This window comes from Corvus moneduloides, chromosome 10 (assembly GCF_009650955.1).
Source record: "Corvus moneduloides isolate bCorMon1 chromosome 10, bCorMon1.pri, whole genome shotgun sequence".
Taxonomy (NCBI): Eukaryota; Metazoa; Chordata; class Aves; order Passeriformes; family Corvidae; genus Corvus; species Corvus moneduloides.
This window is the reverse complement of record NC_045485.1, coordinates 18,397,838-18,418,796: the sequence shown is the minus strand read 5'-3', so window position 1 is coordinate 18,418,796 and position 20,959 is coordinate 18,397,838. Positions and strand designations below refer to the sequence as shown.

Genomic DNA, 20,959 nt, shown 5'->3' with positions numbered 1-20,959 from the left:
GGCCGCTTTAGCTGGAGGGTTGTGGGGTTTGTGTGCCGTGTCTCATCGCCCCCGGCTCTGACCCAGGGTTTCCCCAGCCCTTCGCCAGCGGCCATTTTGGAGCCGCGGCCCGGCGGCAAATGGTCGGAGGGGTGGGCCCGCCCGCCAGGGGGCAGCACCGCCCGCGCCGCGCGTCCTTCCCGCCGTTCCTGGCCGGGTTCTGCCTGAGGGGCGCGGCCGGGGGAGCCTCGGGCCTGACCTGTTTCACACCAGCGCACCGCCCTAATCCCACTCCCGGACCCTGGGATCCTGGCTGGAACATTTGCTCGCACTCCAGTACCCTGCAGTAGAATCATCCACTCACCATTTGCATTTTGGCCATGCATATGAAATTTTTGGCGCCCTGGAGAAGCCAGCCCCAGCGGCAGATGGCCTCGCCTGCCAAATACAGTATGTCCTGGTCCCCTTTGCTGGCCTCTCTGCTCCCCAGCACCGGGAGTGATCGGGCCAGGTGCCAGCCCTGGAAACTGAGGCCCAGGTACCCACACACCATGGTGAGACCCAAGGGCTCATCTGTGGCTTTCCTCTTCTTCAGCCCAGCCAGGTTCAAACCTGATGGCCAGGGCTTGTGTTACCCCATGCTGGTGCTTTGGCTGTGGAAGTGAGCAAGGTCCTGCTGTGGGGAGAGGGGTGACAGGGACAGGAGCTGCCCATCTCCTTCTGCACAAGGAGAGAGTGTTCAACAAAACCAGTGAGTTTCCAACCCTGCTGAGTGGCTTTTGCCACAGAGGTTGAGAGGGGAAGCTCCTCCCTGCAGGGCACCAGGAGGATCTGAAGTTTAGTTTGAAATGGAGGTGGAGGAGTGCATGAAAGAGAGAAAATACCCACCAGGCTTGTTACCGTGCCAGTCTCCATAAGGAAGCTGTGCCAGAATGGAACAGGGCAGCTACAGCCCCCAGCTGCCCACTCCAAGAAGTAGTTTTGTCACTGTAGCCCATTGCTAGGTTTTGTTCCCAGCAGAAACTCACTAGAGACATGAGGTGAAGGCTTGTAGGATTGTTTTCTTTTTCTTTTAACCTTTATTTAGAAACTAGAATATTCACCAAAATCTACAAGGTTTCTCTGTACAGGTCCCACCAGGTGAAGAACAACACTGAGAGATGTCTGCACACAGCCCCAGCTCACCGTACACATCGCTACGGAGAACAAGAGCTGACCCTGCATCCAGGATAAATGTACAGCCCAAAGTACTGTACCTAAATTATGGAGGTATCAATTTGGAAAGTGTTTCTGAACTCACTCCTGTTGGAAGGAGGGAGGGGAGGGAAAAGGAAAGAGTTGTGTGCTGCCGAAGCCCAGTGGGTACCAAAAATGCCCTCAGGACTCTGCCCTGTTGCTCCAGGGACCCGGTGCATTGTACATCCAATTTCACAGTATCACCACCAGCTGAGTCCTGGACAGCACTGGCTCTTCCTCCTCTTCAAATCTGCATCTCATCTGAGCAGGGTCATGTTGAGTGGTGTGGCTTGGCATGTGGGTGCCCTTTTAGACAGGTTTATGCCCTTTTAAAATTTATTTTCTAACCTGGGGAATGTACTTGGAGTAAATGAAACAGGCCCGTTTCCAAAATGCATTAAGAAAAAGAAAGGAAAAAAAAAAAGGCACTGCACAGGGGAACCTTTGAGGTAGTAAAATTTTTTTCCTTTCAATGTCTGGCACCAGAGAGGGAGAAGGGAGTAAGGGCATCTGTGCCCGTGTTTCGCTGTGCATGGTCAGGGCCATGGATGTGGCTGTGTGTGTCCACCCCCTGCAGGGACATCTGGGCATGCCAGCCCTACACACAGGGACATCTTTGTGTGCAGAGCCTGTGCCTGGGATCACGTGTGTGAACATGTGTGACTTTGCACATTCCTGTGGCTTTGCTCATGCCTGCAGTCAGTGGCTGCAGAGCATCTGTGGTCATTGCATGGCCACGTGTCTCTCTGTTGGGGGGTTTCCATCACAGCAGCCAGCCCAGGGCTCCCCTTGAGAGCTTGTGGCCCTTTCAGCTCAAAGAAAAAAGGCCATGTTTCATGACACCATTCCCTGTCACACTCCTTCATCTCAGCCTGTAGAATAAACACTGCAACAACCCTGAGAGGAGCACATGTGTGAAACACCAGCCTTCCTTCACTTTGTCCCCTTGGACCCTGCTTCTCATGCTGGAGCAGGACCAATGTTTCCAAACCTACCCTGGAGCATCACAGCTGCAGACAAACCAGGGCTGAACCTGAAGCAGCCACACACAGGGCCTTTGGGGCTGTTGTCCCCTGCAAGGCAAAGCCGTGAGGGCAGCTGTGCAGCAAGCAGAGGGCCTCCCCTGGGATGCCCAGGAGGTAGGGTCCCAGAAGTGACAAATCCCTGGGGCACTCCAAGGGGGCCACCAGTTTTCTCCACCGCTTCCTTTGCTGCAGGCAAGGGCAGCTGGCCTAGTCTCTTTCCTGCCAGGAGGAACAAATCCCTGAGGAATTTCAGCTGGGTGCATTCCTCTTATGTGCAGTAAGGCTGCAGAGGGGCTGGAGAACCAAGCACAGCCCAGGCTGGTGCTGGGAGCCACCGTTGCCTGGGACCCTCTGACAGGGACAAGGACTCCAGTCCCCCGACTGCCAGGCTGAAACCTTAATGGGGACTCAGGGCTGTTGAGGGCCAGCCTCAGAGAAGAGCTCTCTCCCCAGCTACATATGGGGACACAGAGGACTTTGGTGGGGGTGAACCCAATGCACACAGGGTCAACGTTACCAAAACCTTACATGGAGAAGAAATTTGAGATAACAAATAAAATCCCATGATTTTTTAGTCAGAAGGGGCCGATGCACTTAAAATTGGCCGAACTCCCTTGGAGCAGCTTCCCTGGATAGCCAGACCCTGAACACCTCCAAAAAATGCCAGTGCCACATCCCTTCCTGCCTCCCTCCACTGCTCCACTCATGCTGCTGTGGAGGAGGTACCTAAAGCAGAGCACAAACCTCTTTGCCCTCGCTCCATTTTATGCTAGACTTGTCATGTTCTGTTGGGTTTTTTCTCTTTTTCAGCAACCCCCAACCCAGCTGGAGATAAGTGAACCACAATACAGTACAGGAACAAACACTATCACAAACCCTGCCCGCGAGCACAGCATCTCTGCCCTCCTTGCCCCGGAGGGCAGTGCCCCTGAAGGATTCATGTGCCACCAGCAGAGGCTCACCCCACCCCAGAGCAGGGATCAGTTGTCCCAGCTCCTGCAGGCCTAGCTCTCCAGAGAGACTGAGCTAAAGGACATTGAGTTTTCTTGAGCATGTCAAATTACTGTGGACCAAGTCCCACATTTGGAGCAATTCTGGAGGCAGCAGTTTATGAACCACCAACATACTTCGGTAAAAACATGGCTCCTTGTTCATCTTGCTGTTCTTGTTTTTCACAATGCCAAAAGTTTTGAAGCCCTCATGCCCAACAGGTGATACTTTAAGGACCTCCAAACACATCCCTAGGAAGACGTCGTCAATGGGGTACAGCTCCAGTGTCTCTGAGGTCTTATGCAGCCTCTTGGCCAGGGCTCCATCCATGATGAAGCCCCCACCCCCTGCATAGGGTGGGTAGATGTTTTTGTTGTAGAGGGCACTGGGGATGTAGTACTTGTTCTCCTTCTTACGAATCGGCCTGGCCTTGTAGAGGACATCCCCCACAAAGAGGTCTTCTCCCTCCTTCTTATCCTCCAGGAACTCCAGGATGTTGCTGGGACTCACAAACACATCGTCGTCACCTTTGAAGATGAAGCGAACATTGTCACAGTAGATGTCGAGCCACTTCAGGAAATGGACCTCTTTGAGAGTGAGGTTGAAGAAGCTGTCCAGGAAATCCCACTGCAGGATGTCCTCATAGATGTGGTTCTCATAATCCAGCAGTTTCTGGTAGTTGGCTCTCTCCTCCTCCTTGGAGGCCGTGCCCAGCAAGAACAGCGTCCTGATCCTCTTGCCCTCCACCTCCTTCTCCTGGCCCCAGGTCCTCCGGATGGCCTCACGGCGGTCGTGCTGCGTGATGATGGACTTGACCACGATGAGCAGGTAGACATCCCCGCTGCACTTCTCCGGGTGGTTGATCAGCATGGGGAAGTAGCGGCAGTGCCGATAGAGCAGGAACTGCTGGAAGTTGGGCTCCAGCCCTTTGAACCAATCCACCTTGCTGAAGTTCTGGTTGGCTGAGCAGTTGGTAGTGGTGACATCCCAGGATTTTGTTTGCTTTGCCATCACGCTCTCCTCCTTCACAGGAGCTTTCTCCTTCTTGGTCTTCCAGAAAGTGCTGCTGATGGAGAAGGCATTGTCTCTCTTCTGCGATTTCAAGGGCTCGGAAGGGGGGAGTTCTTTTTGCTGCTGGCCCTGCATGAACTGGTTGGGGGCCATTCCGCGCTGCAGCACCATCACTGTAATGATCAGCAAGAAGGAGAGACAAACTGTTTTGTAGATGGTCTTCTTCCTAAAGGGAAGAGACAAGGGGTTAAAGAGAAGAAGCTACAGGCTGCAAGAAGTTTGTCTACAAAAGCACCTCCTCAAGAGGTCATAAGATGCTCATAATCTGTGTTCCATCACCTTTTGAGGAGTAGAAACCTCATGGGAAGAGCTGCGGGACACCTCCATGCGTTCTTCCCAGCTGCATCCTGCTTGTGGGGTGGCTCTGGGGCCACACTTAACTGTAGGAACAGGCACAAGGCATGTGGGGGTGGCTGCAGTGTCATCTGGTAACCCCAGTGCTAGGGCCAGGGAAGGGTTCACAGGAAAGATGAAAATGGGCTGAGAGAAATCAGGGTGAGAGTTTCAGCAAGGCAGCTGTTTCAGAGGAAAGTCCCAAGGGAAACCGCTGTTTCAGCCATCTGAAAATTGCAGTTTAGGACAAGAGCAGGAGGGAATTATCTCTTCCATGGAAGCCTTAGCTCCAAGACAGACATACTGTCCATGGCCTAGACTGGCATCATGGGTTACACAGCACTGAGAAACCAGAGCTGGGAAGACCATAAGAGTCAACAGGAAACTGGCACTGCTGTTTCATTTCAAAATGGCACATCAGGACAAAAAAAAAAAGTCATTTGAGTCAAATTTCAAGGTTCAGTAGGAAAAAGACATTGCTAACCCTACAACCACCTTGGGAACCAGTATTTCTGGGGGCACTCCTGGGCATTGTGGCAGCTCTTGGGTCCTGTTGCTCCCTTTGTGGTAATAAGGAGCAGTGGATGCAGGGCAGATTGGGTGGGCAGATTTTCCCAGCCTGTGACAAACCAGGTGTCTGCATGTCCAGGGTGTGCAGGGGATGAGTAGATCAAATCTAGTCCTTCCCAGGGCCATCTTGCTGCTCTCCTCTGCTGCAGACCTATAGTCCTGGGAAGCTGCTGGCTCATGGGACAAACCCTGGATGGAGCTCATGGGGGCCTTGAGCGGGATCCTTCTGAGGTCCTTGGGACTGCGAGAAGGCTGCACTTGGAGATTATTGTGCACAATTCCTCCCCAGCCTGCTTTTCCACACAGCTAAAGGGTTTCTCATCCCACTGCCACAGAGGAGGGGGGCTGCCCTCTCTGCCCAGCTGCACGACGTAGCTCCTGAGCACTTGGCTTCTCCACAGCTTGCACACCTGCACCAACTCCCTCCTGCCTCAGTCCTGCGTGTTCCAGCTGCCTTGGGCCATCTCCCTGTGCAAATGAGCACTGGGCACGGGACGATGGCAGCTGAGCTCCTCATGTCCACTCCAACAGCTTCCCAAGGGCAGCCCTATCTCTATCTGCTCCGACACAAGGTGCTTGGCAGTCTGTAGACCCCTTTTTCCTGCCACTGTGTTGTGGAGCTGAAGGAGACAGATGTGGCATTGGTCTCGGGATGCCCCTGTGCCTGTCCTCTTAATGTCAGAAGCACATCCCAGCCTAGGTGACACCCACGGGGACAGCCCTCAGGCCCCTGCTCCCATCAGAGACAGAAAGATCCAGAATCAACTCTAGCAGGCAGATGGCACCTTCACTTCAGGACAGTCCAGAGAAGGAGCTTGGTGCTGAAATCTGAAATATTTAACCCAAGTATTTTCCAGACAGACAAAAAACCCCAAAAAAGCCATGAAACTCTCCTAGACCCGGGGGCTGGATTGTGATCAGAACCACCAGGAAGCTGCTGGAGTTTCGGGCCTCAGACTGCACCAAAACACCTGCTTGGTGGGACACCCCATAGGCCCTCAGACTCCCTGGGGCAGGGGACAACATTGTGCTCAGGGATTTCACTCACCCTGAAATGCAGGAACCCCCAGATGGGAACCAGGAGCTTTCAGGAGCTCCTATCTCTGGCTTCACCCTGAAGCACAAAGAAGTTTTGAGCCCGAAGTTTTCATGGGAAAACTGTGATCACTAGTGTGGACTGTGGGAGCGAGCGTGGAAATAAGTAATTATGGGTAAATGGATAGATATTCCCCATCCGGTTTTATATGTGGCCACTCATCTGAGACTGATGAGGGAGCAGTTCTGATTAGATCTCACCATTCCCTTAACCCTCTCCTGCCCTGCCTGCACAGCTTTGAGCTTATTCTTACAAATCCTCCCGTTCCAATACAACTTTACTCCAAGCACAGCCAAGTGATGTTTAAAAGCTCTCATCCATACCCGGCACTGCCGCAGAAATAACCCCTGTCACCCCCTGTGTAGTAATTCCATTTGCATCAATCCCATCCCACCACAATCTTACACTCCCCACCACACAAGGACAACGAGTGATAAAATACCCAACCTGAGGGATAGCCAAATGTTCCCCAAAAGCCAAAGGGCAGGCAATTACTGATATAATTTTTTAAAATTTGCATAGGTAGGGCTGTCGCTAACTGGCACAGATGGGTCCCAGCCTTGGCAGACAGCTTAACAGAGAGGAGCTGCATGGGTGCACCGATTCCCATTACTCTCCTTGGGTCCAGACAGAAGACTGACCCACGGCTGAGGGGAGAACTCCAGCTTTTATTAAGACGTGGAGTGTCGAGTGGCCTGGGTATGTTTATAGGTGAGGTGTTGCACAACAGCACAGAAACTTATTCCTTCTCCCTTCAGTTTCCCAGCTCTTACCAGTGCAACTCCTGCTTTGTTATAAGAACCTATTTGGGATTTTTCCTACTGGTCTGACTGCAAATCACGGGGCCCCACCAGGTCCAGCAGGAACCAGGAGCCCCACAGCTGCCTCTGCCCTGCAGAAACCCTGACCCTGCACTGCCAGGAAATTGCCGGGAAGACCCTGAGCCACAACTGCAGGCAATTCCCACATCAAGGGTTTGGGGGGCAAAAGAGCAACAGTTGTTCGTGCATCTTTTTGGGTCATGAGCCTTTTTGCTCTGTGGTCTCCTCAGCTGGGAAGCACTTCAGGTACAGGTGTAAAAGTAGCTCCTGCTTTCTGGGGATGCATTGGCAAGGGAGGTGCTTTGGGTTTGTTGCCATCACAGAGAAGTCACCCTGCCAAGCCCCAGGACATTTGGGGCACAGCCCCCAGCCAGTTTCCATAGCAACCCCCGGAACTGGGGACACCCAGCACTGCAGGGTCCAAGGGTGGCAGCCACTGGGGTAGGGCTCCCATCCGTACCAACCAGGACTGACTGCCCCAGCTGCTGGTGTTGGTGCCATCAAGAGAGCTTTGAAAGGGTCTTAACCTGCTCCTTCTCTTCCCTTTTATCCACCAAGGAAACTTCAAAAAAGCCTTCAAAAGCCTTCCTGTGAGGTGGCTGCGACACCAGGCAGTTAAACATAAACTCCTAATTAGAGGTGGGCAGTATCCCTTTCAGGTGTTGATGCTCGAGGGCAGATGAGGCCCCGGGAGACAGGGGCTCTCTACCCCCATCCCGTTCACTTTGGATTCACGTGAAAACCTCTTCGATCCGTCAGCGCTGTCTATTTATGTGAATGGGTTTTTTCTGGTCCCTCAGTTAGACCCAGTCACTGGAGGTACGGCCAATATCGAATCCCGTCTGTTGGTAGTGCCAAGGATTTGGAGAAGGGATCCTATAAAGGGGCAGATGCTGGGCAGAAAGCACCCAAATGACCCCAGAAATAGCCTGTGCATTAACTGGGTGCAAGCACCAAGTGGGGCCGCAGCTCGCGATGGGGGTGCCCGGAGATGCGTCCCCTCCTCATAAAAGCTGTCTGGTTTAAATACAAGGCGGTAAAAACACGGTTCTGGGGAAGAGGCAAGAGCTGAAACCCCGGGTGTTGCCCCCGCCGAGGGCATCTGCCCCCGGGCTGGCGCTGCCGTGGGACAGGGACCCCACCGGGCAGGGCTGAAGGCCCTGCTCTCCCCGGCCCCACCACAGAAACCAGCCCTTTCCAGGGAAAAGCTGGGAAAGGCATCCCCAGGGATGGGGGCCACCAACCGGCCGCCCCTGCCCGTTGCCCCCATCCTGCCTCCCACCGGGTCGGAGCTCCGGTGCCCGGGATGGAGAGAAATTTCTGTCGGGAGGGGACCCCCAGAGAGCCTTGCCCGGGGTACCGCGGCCAGGGAGACCCCACCGGGAGCCCCGCAGAGCCGGGGCGGCAGGAGGGTCGCTCCTGGGGTGGGGGCAGACGGACGGGACAAATGATAAACTCCGTCCTTAGTCGCTTCCCCATGCCCACCAGAGCTGCCCTTTCCCGGCCAGCCACCCCCGAGGCGACTCTCGAAAGGGACCCGGCGGGGAGGGGAGCTCGCAGTCCCCCGGCTCCGGGCAGGACGCAGCGCCGGGACGGCGGTGCCAGGCAGCGAGAGCGGAGGACACGGGACGGCGGAGCAGGGGACACCGGGACTCGGTAAGGGAGTGGGGCAGGAGCAGGGCTCGGGCTCCGCGCTCTCCGGAGATCACTCACCACTGGAACATGCTGGGAGTGGGACGGGGCGGCCGCTCCGCTGCTGGCCGGGCTGCCCGCGGTCCGGGCGCTTCTCTCTGCGCTCTTCCTCCTCCTCCTCCTCTTCTTTTTTCTTTTTTTTTTCCCCTACTTTTTCTCTTTTCCCTCCCCTCTCTCTCCGAGGTGGAGCCTAGAGATGGATAGCAGAGCAGGTAGGTTAACTCTTACCCTGCCCTTCCGTCCCGTCCCCCCGCCCGCCCCAGCAGGCAGAGACCTCCCCAGTGCTCCGAGGGCAAGGAGTTTAAAGGTGACACCCCACACGTCCCCCTGAGGACCCTCCCTGCTGCTGATGGGACACTCACCAGAATCTGGGAACTCGGCGGTGTCCTAGCCCAACTCCTCGTGCACCGTGCCCTTTCTGGGGTGCATTAGCTCTGCTCCAGAGCCTTTAATGCACCTCCTTGGATCCTCACCTCTCCTGGGACCCACCCTTCTCCCACGACCCACATCTCACTTAGGGTCCGCACCTTGTCAAGGACCAACAGTCTGCCCAGGACTCCAGTCTCACCAGGCATCCATGCTCTGTCCAGGACTCACACATCTCCTGTGACCCACAGCTCACGGGGGTGTAGGGAGTTGACAGGGAGTTGCTGCAGCAGGAAGGTGCCTGCTCGGCATGCTAGGACCTCTCATGGGTCAAATTTCCAACAACACCACAGGCAGGTGAGGTGTCCTTCCAAACCGTTCCTTTAGTCCTGGTTCAGATGCAGTTTCACCAGTATTCCTGCTACAGCCATATCAGTATGGGACATCCCATTGCCCATTAAGAAGCAGATTTAAGATGTTCCTTTCCTTTTAAATGTATCATTTCAATTGGAGGTCTTTTTCAGCCATAAAAATCAGTCCCTGTAATTTCTGATATCTCCCTTTTGTGTCACCCTACCAATCCCACCAGCTGCTCATGTCCACCATGAAGCCAGCCTGGGAAGCCTGCAGGAAATTTGCAATATTTTCTTTCCTGCCCAGCAGAGATATCCCAGTCCCCTTCTGAACAGTTCCTCTGCATTTTTTGTAAGTGATGAGGGTCAGGGTCTCCTACAGCTCTCACAACCCCCTGGATACACTGAGCTTCTCATGGGAAAGGCTCTTCTTTCCCAGGCTGGACATGCAGAGGAACCCACACAACCTCTGCTACTCAAACAGCACCAAGAAAACTCCAAGTCCAGCTCAGTTTGGAGAGCAAGATTACATTGCTTTCTCCAGATCTGTTTCTCTCTCCTTATCTCAGCTTATCGCTTTCCCAGGTGCCCTGCAGCTCTCTGTCCTGGGGGCTGTGAAAGCTCCCCAGGAAACATTGCCCAAACAGGCTGCACCAGCTCTACAGCATCCCATGTCCTTATCACCGCCGAAAGTCCCTACATACCTTCCCTGATGCCTTTTTAGCCTACTCCCAGTGCCTATAGGAAAGTTTGTATTTGTTGCACCCATGGCCCCAAGCAAATCATGGCCATGAGATTCACTGAGCATCATCTTGACCAGAACAGGTTGTAAGGACTCACCTCATCCCTGAAGCACAGGGATGGTAGATGCATGCCAGCCCATGGCTGGGAATTCACCTCACTCTGCAAAGAGGGGTTCACAGTGGAGGAGGACCCCACTGGAGAATGGCCCTTGCACAAACAGGCACAAAGGGATGCGAACAGGAAAGCCCTGAGAGTGCAACCACCATTAGATCCTTGCAACTTGCCCTGGGACCATGATGGGGACAGAGATGGAAGCATCCGCTCATGGGGAGCTGCAGCAAATCCCAAAACACAGCCCTGGGGTGACTGCTGCCATTCCAGGGCACCCAGCAGCTGTGGGTGTGTGACAGTCTCCCAGGGCTCTGTGGATCCCCTGGCATCAGCACATCCAGCCGGCAAGCCTAGGGCTGGCTGTGGTGCAGCCTGAGGGCTGTGCTTGCTCCGGCATGGAAGTGGCACTGCTGCAGGGCAAGGAGGCCTCCTGGCAGCCTGGGGCAGGGAGCTCTGCCAGCCCTGCTCCCAGCCTCCCGCCTCTCTGACAGCTGCTTCCGTGCAGGAAAGCTGTAGGGCTGCAAGCACAGGACTTCCCGGATGATTCCATGCTGCTCTGCAGAGTTTTGGCTCAAATAACCCCTCCCTGTGTGGGAAAGATGCACATCCTACTGCATGAGAGCAGTAGGGTGTGATGGCTGCACAAAGCTTTACCTCTGATTAAAGACTCAAATCCTGTCAGGTCTGGGGCTCCTGATGCCTGGGATAAGCACTGTCTTGGGCATCTGTGGCACCGCCAGCTCCTGTTCCAAGGATGAATCTGAAAATGAAGCAGAATTGTTTATGATTTTTTTCATCATTACATAGAAAAGTTTAGGACAAAACTAAGTTTTCATGCTCTTCAGATTTGCCCTGGGAAAGCAGGAAGAACAAAATGCAACTGAAAGCGTATTTCTTGAAAAAAGTCTTACTCCACACACATTCCCTTTGCCTCTTTCCAGCACCCAGCAAGAACAGGTTTTACATGAGCAGCCACAACCACTCTGCTGAGAATGAAACATGAAAAAGAGAAACCTGAATATTTGTGTTCACCCCAGCAGACTCAGCCAGCAGCGTATCCCTGCCATTCCTGCCCAGCCCTGCCTTTGGCAAAGCAGTTGGATCTGTAGCCCTGCCCCTCCTTCTCTGCAGCACCCATCACCTGTATTTCTTAGGTGTGAGCCATTAGACTGAAATTTGGAGGCACCAGGTGCCTTTTTGGCACTGTGGGCGGAGCTGAGGATTTCTGGATAAGTGCTCTTGGGTGGCAGGTGCTGCTTGGGCATGGAAAAGCTGAGTTCCTCTGCCTTGCGCAACACCAGTGGCATTTGAGGTGTACCAGGCCACTGCAGCCCTGGGAGAGCTGGCAGGGCACCTGTGAGGAGTAGCACTTGAACACACTGTCTTTGCATTGGATGGGGATGCAGAAGGGAAGACAATGCACAGACCTTCCTGGGTGACACCCGAGTCACAGCCAGGGTGACACCAGCTCCTGGTGGCATCTGATGGCTCCTGGGACCCATTTGGAGAGAGCCAGTCCCTGTGCCACACACTCACCCCCCCACCCCCACCCCAGCATTATGCCAACTGGTGACACCACTGGAGATGGGGAGGAGCAACCTGTGGGGTCACAAGGCTTTGGAGCTGGCATCAAACAGGGCTCCAGGGCATTGTCTGGGTTAAGGGAAAGGACAAGGACTGGGGTGATGCCCAAGTGGTTCATTCAGATGTTCTCAAAGTGAACCACAATACTTTTTTTGTTTCAAGAATCCTCTTTTAATTTCAAAGTGGACCTGAACAAAAATGTTTTTTTTAAAAAAAATAGTACAAAGAAAGAAGTGAGCTTTTCTTATGAAGTTTATGTAATCCCAGAAGACTGGCTAGTGGCAGATTGACCCAGCCAGCATTTTCCCACTGATGGTTTGGAGTTTGTTTCACTGGGGAAAGCTGCACGGGCTTCTTTGATATGGTTCTTTTTTGGGGGATGTGTGTGTTGTTTTCTGATTTATTTTCATTCCAGCAAATTATACATACACAGAAAAAACTCTCACTTCTTCCAGGAACTCTCACACCTCCTGACCACTTGTGCCAACACTGTGGTCCCTGGGCTGGGTTTCCCACACAAGCCAAGGTCCTGTTGCCCTGCAGAGACACACAAACCAGCCCTCTCCTCCCCAGACCTCTGAGTGCCTGGAGCAGGACCAAGGGCTCAGCCTGACCCAAGACCAGCTGCACAGGGTGGCCACCCTTTTAGGTTTTTCCTTGTTAAACCACTCACGTGTGGTGTACCCTGGAGCAGGGAGGGAGGTCAAGGCTGCAATATGTTTGGCTGAGCCAGACTCGCACCACATCAAGACTTTGCACACACTCAGGAGCAAACATCCTGGATGTGATAGGACAGGGAATGTTCCTTTCTCCTTCCACATTTGTTTTCTAAGCACTTTTTATGATGCTGCGGTAAAGAGCAACCCTGTGGACGCGCCCATCACCACGGCTCTCACGTGGGATGCTGGGAGCTGTGATCAGGACCGGCTCTGCCTCAGTCCCAGGGAAGGTCCCCCAGGCAGTTGGGATTAATTATTAACCTTATTTGTTGCTGCATCTTGGAAGGTGAAGCAGACGTCATGGACTGACCAGTCTGACGTGGGACACCAGGAAAGACCTCCACCCCCACAGAAAGCTGCCTCTACTTGCCCACGTTAACAGGGCCATAAACCAGACCCCAGGCGGGGGGTGAGTTATTTTACTCATTAACCCCAGTGCCCCGGGGCTGTTTCCATCCCAGTGCCTCTGCCAGATTGGGACCATGCTGGCTCCCAGGATGCAGGAGGAGGTTTTCTGCCTTCCCAAAGCTGGCTGCTCCATTCCACTCCATCAGCCTCGGTACTCACACACTGAAACACTGGGGACTGCCAAAACACCTTGAGCCACAGCTGAAGGCCACACCCACTGTCCTGCCTAGAATCAAACAGTGTGGGATTTGCATGATTTCTTCTAAAAATAGGGGAGAAGTGTAAACTGCTTTGTAGGGTGATAGCTGGGCCAGCCCCCGTTGCTCCGGGGTCCCCAGGCTACTGTTGCCCTTTGCAGACGCAACTGTGGGATGCAGCTGGGGCTGGCAGGGAAGCGCTCTCCTGGTCATTGTGCCAAGAGCCGCAGGAGCAGGGCAGGGGAAAGCACTCTGCAAACCTGCATGAGCAAACCCCAGGCCCAGACCCACCCAAGAGTTTGTGTCCTTGGGCTGCCCCCTCCTCATTTTCCCCAGTGAAAAGGCCCCCTCCAGCCTCGGGGCTGCTGCCCAGTGAGGATGCTGCCTTCTCTTCCCACGGGATTTAAACCCTGGGACACCTGGGTCTCCTGGGGAGCCCTGTGTGGCTGTGCTGTTGCTTTAAAGCAGCAGCTGGATCCAGCTGTGACTGCAAGTAACCCTCACCGCAGCCTTGCCCAGGCCTTTTATGCATTTTCCAGTGGTTCCAGAGGCGCTTGGCGGCAGCGCGCAGGGGAAACCGGACTCACTCGCTGCTGGCAAGCAGGGATGGGAGGGGAAAGGGAAAACATTTCCCTTCCCAGAGGAACAGGGGGAGCCCAATGCTGTGGCTTGGGCAGCGGGCACAGAGGGGGCAGGCTCTGGGGCTGCCTCTGTACGTGATGCAAACAGCCTGAGGCTGGGCACATGGAGCCACAGGCCCTGGCTTGTCTCTCCCAGCCCAGTGTGCCCCAGCAAGAAGTGCTGACCCCAGCGTGCCTCAGTTTCCCTTGTGCAGAAAGCCCCAGGGCCTGCGTTTTTCCTGAGAACCTGTGGTAGGATGGCATCCAGGCACTGAAAAAACCAAACCCATAAGGACATGAGATGGAAAAAGCGTAGGGGATGTGAATGTGGGATTTGAGGAGGGAGACACTCTCATGCTGCCCAAAGCCAGAAAGGAAGGAGAAGGATGGGGTGCTTGGCCTTGGGAAGGGAAAGACTTGTCCTGATGCTGAAGGACTACCACTTCCACCCTGGACCCTCCAAAGAGTTGGAGGAGAGGAAACCAGGAGTGTTGGGAAAGCAGTATCATGCCAACAGTGAAATCAGGAGCCCTGCCCACAGAGATGCTCCTGCCCATCGCAGGGACCATGGGCCTGTACTGCCCAGCCCATGCCACCCTGACTGTTCTGCCATGCCAGCTATGGGCACAGCCTGAAGGTAAAGCCCTGGCTGGGCATCAGCCCATGGAGCCACTCTCCCAGCTCCAGCCTGGGAAGAGCCGGGCTCAGGGTGCCAGCACAGCCCTGGGAAGCTGTGCTGCCTGGGGACTGGCATGGACCCAGAAGCCATGAGCTGCATGGAGACGTGTTTTCCATTGGGCAGGGGAGCACTCGCGGCGTCTCTCATGAGTCAGATGGAAAGGGCGGCTCAGGAATCACCTGAGCCCGGCGGCTGCCTGCCCACGGCCCCTCTCCAGCCCAAGTGGAAAAACGTACAGCCCCATACATGCCTGCTGAGACCCCGAGCCCTGGCTGGGCCCCCTCCCAGGCTGGCAGATGCAGAAATGCTCACATTAGCCTTTTTTGGCCAAATTGGTTTAGGAGAGAGGCAGAGACAACTCAGACATCCCTGGCTCTGTGGCTCTGCACAGCATTAATCATCACGCTGCTGCTGCTCATCGCCAAAACCTGGGCTCTCCTACAGCCACTGGTGGATCTGTCTCCAGCAAGAGATGGAGAGAGGGAGAAGGAGGGCATGTGGAGTGCAGACTTCCCCTCTTTGGCTGGGGCTACTGGACTGAAGCCATGGCAAAGCTCCCTGCTTCTGCATGCGCACTAAGGGAGGGCAGCACCCGCAGTGCCACCCCTGGGCAGACACCTGCTGGGCACAGGGGATGACCCTTGCATGGGCACTGCTCCCCAGCCCAGCTCAAGGAGCTGGTGGGAGAGGTGACAACAGCAATTTGCTAGCCTGGGAGTAGCTGAGACATAAGAGAGCCCTCCGGAGAGGAGAAGAGAGTCGGCACACCCAGACGCATTCCTGAGGTTTGGTTTCCATGGTGGGATGTTCACCCGACGGTGAAGTCATTCTATGCTGTGGGCTGAGATGGCCAGTGAGTTAATGCATGGATCCAGCTCCTTCCCTGATTCACAGCAGGCGCAGCCACAGCCCTGTGCCATCCATTGGGCTGTTCTTATGTGTCTCTGGCATTTCCAGTGTCTTGGTGCAGGGAGGCTCCAGACACCACTGGAAAAACAGCTCCTGCACAGGGTGGAGGACAAACTGATGGCTCTCCTGGGTCCTTCCAGCCCATTTGTATCATCACATTGTGCTCCCATGTTTTACTTTCCCTTCATCCTCCTGCTGTCACTGGTGACAACAGGACAGAAATGCACCACCCTAAGAGGTCATTCCTGCAAGGCCAAAGCTTTGAGGATCTGCCCAACACTAGAGAGAGGTGAGGAAGGATAGAGAACTGGGCAGCATGGAAGGAGCAGGATAGAAAGCCCATTAGTCCTCTGGTCGAGGTGGCAGGGACACTCCCTGGCACAAGCAGCTCACGGTGCCAACACCAAGCACGTGGCTGCAGGGTTCAGCAATGGGGCTCCACAGATCAACAAAGCAGAGGTGTGGTGGGTGAACTGGCCCTGTAATGTCAGCCAGTAAATTGATAGGATTATTCCCAGCCTCTGGGGTGCTTTTCTGCAGGTCTGGAGGCACAGGGATGTGACGGGGCTGCCCAGAGCCATCAGCTGCCCTCCCCATTTGCTCACTGGTGAAACCCTCTGCTTTTGGGCTGTGGCTATTTGTGCTAAAGGGAAATCTTAGTGTGACTTTTCATCAAAGATCAACTCCCTCACAGTCCAGTCAGCTAAATCCCCATCAAAATTGTATCTCTTTAGGATGCATCTCCTGATCAACCACCACTGCAGCGCTTTCTGCACACCCACTGCACCAGTGGCCCCCTCCTGCTCTCCCCAGCAGCTGTGGGCTCCAGGACAGGGGAAAGCTGAACCCCAAGGGGCTTCTACTCTTCTCTTGCTGGTGTCTTACATGAGCATATGATGCCTCCAGAAGACAGTAGGACATACCTAATCCTCAGACACATCATGGGGGACCTCTCTGGGTGGTGACACCACTATGTGCAGAGCTGTTTACTTTTGAGATAAAACCAGACCTTCCCACACATGCCTGTGTTCAATTTAAACCAGAAAACCCTCCTTGCTTCTCATCTCACATGCAGCCAGGCACAGAGGTCCTAACTGGGACCACCAGGAAGCCACTCTCCCTTTGGGACTGCCCCAGAGCTATGAGCAATGTTGCCTGCTCCAGGAAGTGACAAGCCACTCTCTGCGTCTGCCACTGCAGGTGACATCCCCGGGGACCAGGAGTTGATGCTGAGGATGTGTAAGGTGCCGGCACAGCCCAGCAGCCGCCTGGGTGTGTGTCAGCCAGACTGGGAAGTGCACAGTCAAAGTGAGCCAAAGAAAACCGGCAGCTCCAGGGATGTTTTGTACCAGCCAGGATGGAGCCTCAGCCCTGCAAGCCAGTGCTTGGAGCACCAAAATGTGACACAAGTCAGCTCCCTGTTTCGAGGTCCCCACGAATCTTTTCAGGGCTTTCCCAGCCCTTCCCCACGCTTTGTTTGGCACCCAAAGTCACATGAAGGTCCAGTGATGGGTGCAGACAGACCCAGCCTCCACTGTCCCCTTCCTGTTCTCATCCCTGACCTCACACAGACATCCAGGTGATGTGGGTGACGCAAGGCTCCCTCAAATCCCTCCACTCCTGGAAACAGCACCTCCCAGCCTCTCTCCTTCCTCGGGCCCTTCTGCCTCCACTCCACGCTAATGATATCCATTTCGCCACCTTTCCCTGGGAAGCCGGCCCCTCCTGCGGCGGCTCTCCGCTGCTCTTCTCGCCGGCTCCCAGCTGCCCTCCGGCCCGGGTGACTCACGCTCAGCACACACTGAGCCCTTTCAGCAGCCCTCGGCCCCGAACACTGTCCCAGTCTTCCAGCGCCGCCGAGCCGAGCCCCCCCCCCAGCGCCCGCTGCCGGCACAGGCTCCTGGCCAAGGGGAGACATCCACGCCCTCCCTGAGAGAGAGCCTTTCATGGCTCGGAAGCCAAAGACCTTCCCGGAGTAATCGAGGCCAGGATGAGGCACAGGCAAGAGCTCGACCGAATGGGATGGACATGCAGCCTGGGTCGCTTTGAGCAACAGCCAGCAGTTAAAAAAAATAAATAGATGTATTTGAGAAGAAAAAGGTTTACAAGCTTCTAATGGGATCATTCTTGGCTTGGACAGATGAAACCTGTCAGGAATCTTTTCCTCCTTTCTACCTTCACCAAACTTCCTCTGACCAACAGCGGGGCTCTGTCTGCTGTGTGGGGATGGGGCCACAGAAGGGGCTTCTCTGTTCCCCAGCTCCCAAACTAGCAGGGGGGTGGACACCACCATCCAAACTGCCCCCTCACCTGGAAACCTTTCAAAATCCTCCATCAGAGGAGCTGCTGGAAAAGCCACTTGCACTTTCTCAGGGCCAGGGCTGGAGCCACACTGCTGCAGGGCAGCACCAACCCCTGTGCTGCTCTGGGTCCTGCTTGTGCAAGGGGACTTGCTGCCCTCCCCAGAGTCTTGTGTCTAATGGCCAGGGGTGAGGTGCTGGAGCCTGGGAAAGTCCATGCATGGAGTTGTAGGGGAGGGTTGTGCTCAGGTGTACCCATAAAAGAGCCTCACCACAGCTTAACACCAGGGCTTTTCAGCAGTAAGGCCTCTCCAGCAAGGCATGCATGCCCTCAGGGGACACAAAGAGCAAGGTGAACTCTTGTGACCCTGGGTGATACAGTGGGATGTGCACAAACACAGCGTCAACCTCCGGGCATGAGACTGCATGAGGATCTTCTGCCTCTTTCCTTCCTGCCTCTTGCTTCGTTTTTCATCTGTCATTTTCTGCTCAGTTTGCCAGAACGCCCAAAATACCTGACAAAACATTCTCCTCCATCTGTCCAGGGAGATCAGCTCTCAGTGCAGGGGACTAAGGGGTCTCACTTCACCCTCACACTGTGGGCAGCGTGGCAGAGTCACCAGTGTAGCTGAAGCTGTGCTGATTTACACCTGTGGAGCATTTGGACCCACACCAAGCTCAGCTCTGGGTTTGGGAACAAGGTTCACGGGAAAAACCTACAACCCTGACTGTGCTACACTGCAAGAGGCAGCTGAACAGGCTCAAGGGGAATCTCCACCAGGGTTTTGCTACTGACGGTCAGACAAACCTCTGCTCTTGCCCAGGCGTTTCTCCTTGGAGGGGTTTTTTGTCCTCTTCCACAAGTAGGGCCAGAGAGGGGAAATCTCAAAACCTTGGTGGGAGGAATGCGGTAGCTGAAGGGCTGAGATGGCATCGCAGTCACCCTCCCCTCTGGGCACTCGCCAGGTTTCGGTAGCAGTGAAGTCCCTCTTCAGCTCCTATCGCAAATGAAACCACCACAACAAATGAGTGAGTTTTATAAGCCTGGGAAGAGGCATGAGGGTTTTGCAAGCTGTGATTAACCTGGGAAAGGTCACCTGGAAACTGCACTCCTGCCTGTGGGGTGAAGCCATGTATGTGTGGACACCAGCACTGGCTGCCCCAGGGGAAGGACGTGTCTCATCACCAGACACTGCACGATGCTGTGGTGAGCACAGCCGATGGACTCCAACTGCCTTGGAGCAGAGAGCAAGTGCTGCTGCATCAGGCTGCAGAAACCTTTTCCACTCCTTCTCTCCTCAGTTATCCTTCCAACATGGCCTGGTTTTGTTAAGGATCGGGGCGATGGATCCTATGAACCCCTTAGCACAGCCCAAGGAGTGTGTGGGGAGGACAAGACCCAGCTTTCAGGGCAATGGCAGCTGTGCCAGATACTATGATGCTGAATGAGCGTGGTGGCAGCCACAGGGGACAGTTCCCAGATGAGGTTGAAATATATATGGATCCCTGAGATTCCTAGAGCCCACAGGGACCCCATTTCCCAGGCTCAGTGTTGCTGAAGTGGAGGAAGGGCCAGTGAACATTTCCCATGCCCAAGCCCTGCAGGGCACTGTGTGCTGGGGTCAGCAGGGAAGGAGAGGAGCCCTGCCCCTGCAGGCAGCTCTGTTCTGGGCTGGTCCCAAATCCCAGGTGGGTCCTTGTCCACTGGAACAATCTGCTCACAGGGCTGACGCAAATATCTCCACTGCTCCTGTTGGCTGTGGGGTCACCCATCCAGCGGCAGAGCCTTGGGCCAAGCTGCAGCGCTGCCAGCAACATTATCTTCATTGCTTGCAAAGGGAGAACCAACATATTTCACACCCAGGAAACACAGAGATTCTTTTCTCAATAATCTGGAAAAGCAATTGATATATGTGTGGAGGAAGGGGAGAGGCAGAAGAAGGTATTTATGGAGCTTTTATTCGTCACTGGTTCCTGCAGGGCCAGGCTGGACAGCTCAAACCTGCTTGAACCCGCTCCTTTGTGGCAGAATATATTGTTTGAGTAAAACCCAATACCAGCAAACTCACTGATGCAACAGAAACCTGACCAGATGCTGCCTGTGCAAAACAATGCGGCAGGAAATGTAAAATTCAGGTTTAGAGCAAAAGGAAGGTGCTTGAGGAGATGTGTAGCACTGGCACTTTGCACCCTATTAACTGGGGGTGGCACAGCAAAGAAAAACCTGGGCTGGGTGTGCACAGCCCCAGTCTTTGGCGTGGGTTGCACGTTGTTCAGTGGATGTGGAGGAAAAGTCAGATCCCACATAAAAGCTCTTAGCTGATGAGGGCGCAGCATGGGCCAAGTTTATGTAGAAGCAGGATCAAAACTGTTTCAATTTCACTGTAAAATTAATAGTATGTAAAAGTTTCCCTCCTGAACCACACCAGTGAGGGAGACAGGTGGTTGTCCAGACAAACACCACCTATTTGTCACCCTCAGGGTCATACACGTTAGCTTTAAACTGTGCGTGGAAAAGAAAATAATAAGAAGCTAGTACTGATCATGTTAACATTTTAAGTCTCCAGACAATCTCCATAAGCACAACACTGCTGCTGTTCCCACAGCTGCACCCTCCCGATGCACAGAGCAGTCCTTGCACCCTCACCCTGCCCAAATAATTTCACTTTGCTGCAGGAACATGAGACAGCACTAAAGGGTTCATAAGAATCACCCCTACCAACATGAAAAATAAATTAAATAATAAGATTTAAATAATAAGGATTAAAAGGATTAAATAATAAGGATTAAAACAGGACTGATCCTAAAACTCACTCTACCTTTTTGGGGTGCTGGTCCCCAGCAGCTGCCCAGTCCTGCTGCCCATACCCCAGCGAAGCTCAGGGGGAAGCCCCACATCTGCCCTCCTTCTCTCTTGCTATCTCCCCATCTCCCCTGAGGCAGGTGCAAAGCTCTCTCTCGCTGGAAGGAGTTAAAATAAGGAGACACTTTTAAACTATTACATTTGCATTTGAGACAACCACCCGACACAAAGGGATTTCTCAACTTCTTTGTGATGTGCACGTTCTGAAAGTAGGTGTGGTGGTGGTAAAGCTTCCATTCCTGAATCTTTACAGGAACAACTTCAATTTCATATTGATTCAGCCTTTCCTGCAC

General features: G+C 54.2%; 1 protein-coding gene across 1 annotated transcript; it reads right to left on the bottom strand.

The window, feature by feature from the left end:
- Positions 1–3,033: 3,033 nt before the first annotated feature.
- B3GNT7 (UDP-GlcNAc:betaGal beta-1,3-N-acetylglucosaminyltransferase 7) lies at positions 3,034–9,036 on the bottom strand. The gene is made up of 2 exons (XM_032119662.1): positions 8,835–9,036; positions 3,034–4,467 (listed from the first exon to the last, which is right to left on the bottom strand). The coding sequence occupies exons 1-2, from the start codon at positions 8,843–8,845 to the stop codon at positions 3,267–3,269; spliced, it is 1,212 nt and encodes a 403-aa protein (XP_031975553.1). The 5' UTR covers positions 8,846–9,036; the 3' UTR covers positions 3,034–3,266.
- Positions 9,037–20,959: the final 11,923 nt, after the last annotated feature.